Source organism: Buceros rhinoceros, unplaced genomic scaffold, assembly GCF_000710305.1.
Source record: "Buceros rhinoceros silvestris isolate BGI_N320 unplaced genomic scaffold, ASM71030v1 scaffold20178, whole genome shotgun sequence".
NCBI lineage: Eukaryota > Metazoa > Chordata > Aves > Bucerotiformes > Bucerotidae > Buceros > Buceros rhinoceros.
The window spans coordinates 20,246-27,669 of record NW_010428870.1 but is presented as its reverse complement, the minus strand read 5'-3'; the positions used below and the strand labels follow the sequence as shown (position 1 = coordinate 27,669).

General features: G+C 46.3%; 1 protein-coding gene across 2 annotated transcripts in view; it reads left to right on the top strand.

Moving 5' to 3' along the window:
• The first annotated feature begins 2,532 nt into the window (after nucleotides 1-2,532).
• AGO3 (argonaute RISC catalytic component 3) overlaps nucleotides 2,533-7,424 on the top strand; it is a 13,797-nt gene continuing 8,905 nt past the window's right edge. For both annotated transcript variants that reach the window (XM_010142444.1, XM_010142443.1), the window contains exons 1-5: nucleotides 2,533-2,681; nucleotides 2,912-3,032; nucleotides 3,596-3,804; nucleotides 4,668-4,804; nucleotides 7,091-7,225. In XM_010142444.1, coding sequence (XP_010140746.1) covers nucleotides 2,536-2,681; nucleotides 2,912-3,032; nucleotides 3,596-3,804; nucleotides 4,668-4,804; nucleotides 7,091-7,225 — 748 coding nt within the window. In that variant the 5' untranslated portion in view covers nucleotides 2,533-2,535. The remainder of the gene's footprint in view (nucleotides 2,682-2,911; nucleotides 3,033-3,595; nucleotides 3,805-4,667; nucleotides 4,805-7,090; nucleotides 7,226-7,424) is intronic.

Genomic DNA, 7,424 nt, shown 5'->3' with positions numbered 1-7,424 from the left:
CGTCGCTTGTTATTTATGTTTTATTGGGGTCTGAGTCACCGGCTAGAAGCCGGTGGCACAGACCTTCACAACCCACAATCTGGCAGCTGGATGTGTTTGGGAAGCGGGATATTCCGAGTGGGTGCTCGGGTGTTTGGACAGTGATAGCAGAATTGAATTACGACGCAGCCTGGTTATTCAGTGAACTTGTTGAGGGAGCGAGTGTATCACGCAAGCGATAACGAAATCAGCTGCATTTTTAGAAAGCGTTCCTGAGCGGCGCGTAGACCCGCGCTCTGCACTCGTTTATTGGCCACTGTATTCCTGCGTGCCAAGATCCGGGCGCGGGCTTCTCCCAGGGTGGGCAGTTTCCCAAGGAGCCGTGTGTGGTACTGCTCAACAAGGGAGGCTGAAAAAAGCCTTTGTCTCGGCACTGGTATTTCCTCGTTCTGCCCTTTCCCAAGCTGCCAAGGCTGGAGGCCCGCTTGTGCGCTTGGCTGTGGGCAGAGCACTTCTTTCCTGACCCAGGGTTTTGAAGCGCTCCCTGCCTTGTTAGTACCTGACTGTCCTTTCTCTGTTTGGAGCTTTTGCCAGTTGGTCGCTGGGTTCAGGGGATCCGGGGGGTGCTGCTCCCGCAGCTCAGCTAGCGCAGCTCCCAGAGGAGATGCTGACAGATTTCAGCCGGGCTGTGTGTCCCTGTTCCACATGCTTCGACTTCGTCACCTGACCAACCTTCCTTCACACCGTTGGTCTCTTCTGCGCTTACAGATTTCAGCAGCTGTGTTCACATTTTATGTGACTTTATCAAACGAGGTGGGGGAGACAGGGCAGGTTCTAGCAGCCTTCTCACCTTTGTTGTTAGTTCAGCAGTTCCTATGGATGGGAATCAAATGGGATCAATAGCGTGAGTGTCTTCATAACAGTAAAATACACTATTGAGTCAGTCATGACACTCAAATGTTTTGTAGTAACTTTTTTCTCATGCTTTATTGTGAAAACGTATCTGGAGTAAATTGTAGAGCTGCTGTTCCTCGTGTAACTATTAAAATGAAGAAAAAGTTGAAGAGAGCAGATGCTTGGAACAAGTCCTGTGTAAGCAGAGTCTGTGAGGCTGCTGTGAATGCTGTTTCTTGGTTTACGTTTTTATCTTTCAGCTCACAGCCAAACCCACTCAGGAATTGTTGGGGGATTTCTGAGAAGAGCCAGGCAAATGTTACGGTGGAACTTAGCCTTGGTGTTCACCTGTGCTCAGCACACGCTTTCCTGCAAGATAATGTGAGGGTTTGTTTTTTTTTTTTTTTCCAGGAATGGTGAGGATTAATCAAAAGGCAAATCAGGCGTTTTTACCAGCCCTTGACATTTTATCTCTTCTATGAAAATGAGTGGGCTGGAATTGCCGTCTGCATCACCGAGTACGAGTGGAACTTTTAACAAACTTGATCAACTGCTCTGTAAATCATGACGTTTTTACAATGAGTAATTTTTTTAAACCTCGGGCTACAAAGTGTGTTGGTTTTGTTATTGTTTCTTGACTGGAAAGAGCTATTTTTAAGTGGAAATAACAGTGGAAATTCTTGGAAGTGGGCTGTGTTTACTCCTGTGTGTGGTTCTGTCGGATGTGAGCAACCCAGAGCTTGAGCTGAGGATTCGCTTCTGAACGATGCAAAGTGAATTAAACAGGTCATGAGATGAGAATGAACATACCAGACTAGAGAGGTGTTTGAACTGGCTTCCGAAGCACCCGTCCCTTGCTGTGGATGTTGATGGTTTTTCGGAGCAGCTCTGGCCATTCTTCTCAAGTAATTGAGGGTTTTTACGATCCTGTGTCTTAATTTGAGTCTTTCCTCTCCCAGTCAATCGGCTTTACCAGTGCGGTTAGGCAGGAGGTAATGATTTACTCTTCATCCCGTTTCAGCCAGCAGAAGTGCAAGAGTAATCTGTGTTTCAAGACTAAGTTAATAATGGCAATGAAATTAAGAGTTTTATTGCACACAACATGCATCAGTCCAGAACCACTTGCCCCTTTTTGTGTTCTGTGTCAGTTTTGGTATTACTGGGGTGTTAAGAAGAAAAACTGTGTGTGTTTTGATGGCAGCTGGGCTTTCCCCAGCAGTGAAGTGGTCCAGAAGAAGCATATCTTTTTGTTTCTCTAGGAAATCTCCTGACTTTATTTGTGCTAATCACAGAAGCTGAAACTCATCAGTAAGGAAACAGTCTAGATGTGGGTGGAGGCTCGTGGAGGAAAAAAGGGCAAGTGTTCCTTTGGAACTTAGTCAGTCAGCAGGGTGCTCAGTGCCTGCTGATGGTTTCAGCCCGTTTTCCCTTCTCCTAGTGTGCTGGCTCTGGTGCCTGCCCGCTCATCCCATGAGCTGGTTCAGGGAATTGCCTGAGGCTAAGAATCCTGAGACACCCGTGAGTCTCGGTGGCAGACAAGCGTGCGCGGCTGCCAGCGCCAGGAGCCTGTAGTACCTGTGCAACGCAGGTCGACTGTTGTGCTTGTCTTCTGATGGTGGTGCTCTTCCTTTTGCAGGACCCGTCGGGGCACAGCCCCTCCTCATGGTGCCCAGACGTCCCGGCTATGGCACCATGGGCAAACCCATTAAACTGCTGGCCAACTGCTTCCAAGTTGAAATCCCAAAGATTGATGTCTACCTCTATGAGGTGGATATCAAACCAGATAAGTGTCCTCGGAGGGTGAACAGGTAAGAAGGTGAAATTTGTCTTGTAAATTATACTGAAGTTTATTCTTTAGTGCTTGTCTATTGCTTTAGTTGAAATACGTGAAGCACCTTTTTTGGAATGTCAGTGGAATATAATTCACTTGAGTACTAATGTTTGTGGAAGCTGCTTTGGCAAAACACAGGGCGTGTGGGAGCCAGGTCCAGTCTGACGTCTCTGAAAACATCCTCAGTGTAAATGTCGACCTTTCTAGGGAGGTGGTGGACTCCATGGTGCAGCATTTTAAAGTGACAATATTTGGGGACCGTAGACCAGTGTATGATGGGAAAAGAAGCCTCTACACAGCCAATCCACTTCCTGTGGCCACTACTGGGGTAAGAGAGCTGGGAAAAAACGGCACTTATAATGGCTTCCTAGGAAAGCAGGAAACAAGCCCATCTTCTAGAATTGCTGGGTTCAGAAAAACTGGGGGTGTCTTACCGCGTCCGTTTTGAAACGGAGTCCTGCTGATGTCTGTTCCGCAAACTGCGGTGTACGTAAATGTTCACGTGACGAGTTGCAGTCAGAACCACCCCTAGAATTTAGGAGCCTCTTTCTACAGCAGAATCAGTGAAATGCTCAGTTTTACAGACTGTAATGCATGATCTTACGATGAAGTACTATTAAAAAAATTAAACCACAGTTTCTCTGGAATGAAGATTTTTCTGATTCAAGATGACAGGCAGTTACGTGATCCCCTTCTGCTTGGTAAGGACCCAGTTCTCTTCATTTTGTGCATTTGATGATGCACTTTTATCAAATGTGCTGTGTCCTAAATATCTTGAGTTTTCGAGACTCTGGCCCAGTTAGAGGAAGGAGTGGAAACTTAAGGCTGCCAGACTTGAGATTAAGCGGCGGATGTTTTTTTTTTTTTTTTTTTTTTTTTTCTGATCCTTAGGTGGATTTGGATGTGACATTACCAGGAGAAGGTGGAAAAGATCGTCCCTTCAAAGTGTCAATAAAGTTTGTTTCTCGGGTGAGCTGGCACTTGCTGCATGAAGTTTTGACAGGAAGAACCTTGCCTGAGCCTCTGGAACTAGACAAACCTATCAGCACTAACCCTGTTCATGCTGTTGATGTGGTGCTACGACACCTACCCTCCATGAAGTAGGTTCACTGTCTTCCTGCAGTCTGTCTTTACCTGAAGTATCCCCCCGGGAGACCTTCATCCCTGTTTCTTTGCAGGTGAAAAGAAAGGCCGAGTGTTCCCCTTACACAGCCCAGCACAGCTGGGGAGCTGAACTGGGGAGCCTGATGCTCATGGTGTACAAGTTGTGTTTCTGTAGACAGTTAGACTCCAGAGCAGGTGGTGCATTTGTTTGGAAAGGTCAGGAAACAGGAGGCACTTGCAATAGGCCTTAATCAAAGTGCCAAGCCATTACAGCTCCCCTGGATCCTAGGGGAAGGTGGCAGATGTTAACCTCTGCACTAATGCCTGGCCACTGCAGGTGCAAGGAGGCGTGTGGAGGTTCATGAGCAGCTCTTTTCCACCTGAGAGAGAAACATTAGTTTCTTCAGCTCTTTGTTCCCACCGTAGTGATCACTTCTCTCAGTGTAGGTTGTACTCAAATGTTCCCAGTAAAAGGTGCAAAATGGTATTTGAGGGTCGGTGCAGTATACACAGTGCTGTGGTACAGAACCTGCTGGGGTGGAGGTTATACTTTCCTGAAGTGGAAGATGAGAAAGGGTAAGTTAACTTGGTTCTGGAGTTGTTGTAAAAACTGAAAGTGATTGTGCATTGCTAAAATTAGTAAATGTTTTGTCTAGATTTAAAAACACTGCGATGGGAACAGAAGTTTTCAGAGTGCGTTGTTTAAGCTTGGTTCTAGGCACAGATTCCTGGTTTGCAAAACTCAAAAAAATTACCAGTGCTGTGTGTTACAATCTTTATTATAGAATTATTTATCTGGAAATTAGTATTTTATATCCGGAAAGCAATACCATGAACGTGTGGTCGTCTTTCCCACCAGGTATACCCCTGTGGGCCGCTCCTTCTTCTCGGCTCCGGAAGGCTACGATCACCCCTTGGGGGGAGGCAGGGAGGTCTGGTTTGGATTCCATCAGTCTGTGCGGCCTGCCATGTGGAAGATGATGCTCAATATTGATGGTAAGTTGGGATTCAGGGTTAGGAATGAAGTTAATAATAAACATTGCTCTAAGAATAAAAGTGATGTTGCGATCCAGACATTTTGCTCCAGTTCGTGGTACCTCATACGCTAACTCCTTAATTCATCTCGTAAATATTGAGGAGTTAAAAGTAGTTTGGGCTGTTTTGCTAGAATTTATATCAGGATAAGAAAACCTCCAACTTTAATTGCTTTATAGACAAGGGGGTTTCACCTGAGAAATACTTGAGTGTCATTGCTCGGTTTGGTGATCTGGTGATCTCTTGTAATACCCTTATGAAACTCCACACAAACCGCGATGTCAGCCTGCTGCAGAGCTCATCATGGTAACAGAGCGAGACAGTGGTGAAGTGTGTGATGCGAGCACTGCCTTCCTCTTCAGCCGCTTCAGACCAGGCCTGTATGGCACAGGCTGCTCCTTCTGGATTTGTTGTTGAGCTGTGTCTGCTGCAGCTGTGCAGGTGGTGTTCCAAGAAAACTGCAAAATACATCCCAGCCCCTTGGTGAATAGAGCTAATTGAGAGGGGCTTTCTTATGCAAAGTCAGCTCTGCTCTGCGGCTCTTAAGTCCCAGATGAATGGTCTGAGATCAGCTGGTGGTGTGTCAGTCTCGCTGGTTCTGTGAGCGCTGGGAGCCTTTTTAGAGTTAAACCCGCATTGAAAACCGCAGCGGTTGAGATGCAGGTGCTGCTTGAAGTTTCCTCCAGCTCTCACACTGTTCCCACTGTTTGAATGCTTTGTAAACCCAAGGTAAACAGTCTGCCTTTTCTGCCCTGGGTTAAGCAGTCCGGGTCAGGCTGTGCTTAGCATCTGTCTTGGAGCATTATGAAATGTCACAGGTGATGCTGAGCTTTCAAAGTGAAAATTGCAAGTCCCTGCCTTCTGATTTACCTGAATAGTGATGTGGCTTCAGATGGATTTGTTCTTGTAAAATTCCCTTTCAAACAGCAGCCATGGTGTAGCTGTTGTTTGAAGAATGAATGTAAAAATCTTTCCAGTCTGAGAAAGATCCAATACTGGTGTCTGCATGCTGGCTGCTGGGAGAACTACAGCTTGAGGAGGGCAGGAGTATTCATTTACTCCCGTTTATGATGGATTGCACTATTAATTTCTGTGAAGAAAGTTTTTCTTATCAGCGTTAGAAGGCGCAGTAGTAAGTTGCTGTAGAAATTTTTCAGTCCTTTTTGTGAGTGAGAAACATAAGGACGTTGTCAGCTATGATTTACAGGACGACCCCTCGATGTTGTGGTTTGAGGCTGCAAAGGTGACGTTCAAATCCCATCTCTTGATTTTGCTCTAGTTTAACTCGTGCAAGGTTCTCTGAAATCTGTTTCTCCGTGTGTGGCTGTGGGAGCCAAACCGCTCGCTGCCAGGCGCTGGGGTGGCAGCTCTTGTGTTCGTGCAGTAACCCACGCCCGGAGGTGTTGGCCGGCATGCGTCGTGCAAACTTGGCAGCCTGCTGAAGTGACACACATCTGAAGAATGTTGTGTTAGCACAGAGATGTGCTGATCTGGTTCAGGAGAGCTGGAAGACTAACAGAACACTTGTCAAGTGTTTCTTTTCTGTTGTGGCCGTTTAAAGTTTTACGTGTACCGAGTGGTTTGTGTGTGAGCAGTATCTAGTGCCAGCTTGCTTTTCTTACCAAAAGGTCTCTGCTTGCTGGTACCTTTGTCAGCAGATTGTTTATGGTCTCCCTCCCATGGTAAGAGTCTATTGTCACTTCATGGGGTTATGTTATTCATACGCAGGGAGGGGAAAAGGTTTTGGTAGATCAAGGGCCGCACTCACCACTACGCTACGTAATTTGTGTGTAGGCAATTCATGTTCACCTTCCTACCAAGTACTGTTTCAGTAACAGCAGATCGTATCGCGGACAAAATTGCATTGCGTATTGAGTGATCTTGGCGTTTCACGTTAAAGTCTTCAGCAGAGAGATGTTAGTGCCGTCTCTGCTTGCAGCTCCACGCAGAGCAAAAAAGAATGTCCCTGGGGGACATTATAGCTCTCTAGAAATAAATGTTATCTGGGGAAAGCCCTTTCAAAACCCAGTAGTTGCAGGTTGACTGTGCTGGAGGCTGATGTGTCACTGCGGGCCATCGCTGGTATTCGTATGTTTAGTTGTTGCAGGGTTGGCTGATGGGTGTAAACACGTGTGCTGTGCAGCGCTCACTGGAAGGTTACGTGGCATAATTTGGAGAATGTTCATTTATATACTGCTCACAACATTCTGACTTGGGGTTTTTTGATAATTTTTTTGCTCTTTTTAGTTTCTGCCACTGCCTTCTACAAAGCACAACCTGTAATTCAGTTTATGTGTGAAGTTCTTGACATTCATAACATCGATGAACAACCAAGACCTCTGACTGATTCTCATCGGGTAAAATTCACCAAAGAGATAAAGGGTGAGTAGAAATGTGTCTGTTCTGTCCCAGTCAAGTTAACTTGAAGGGACTGGTTTGAACTGGAAACCTCCCGGTTAGCATGCATCAGAGGGCCCTGGACCTGCCAGAAGTGTGGTGTGCCCTGCTTGTAGTTCTGGTGCTGAATGAAACAACGTGGCTCTACGGAAGCAAAAGATGAGAAATGTTCCCAGTGGCTTAA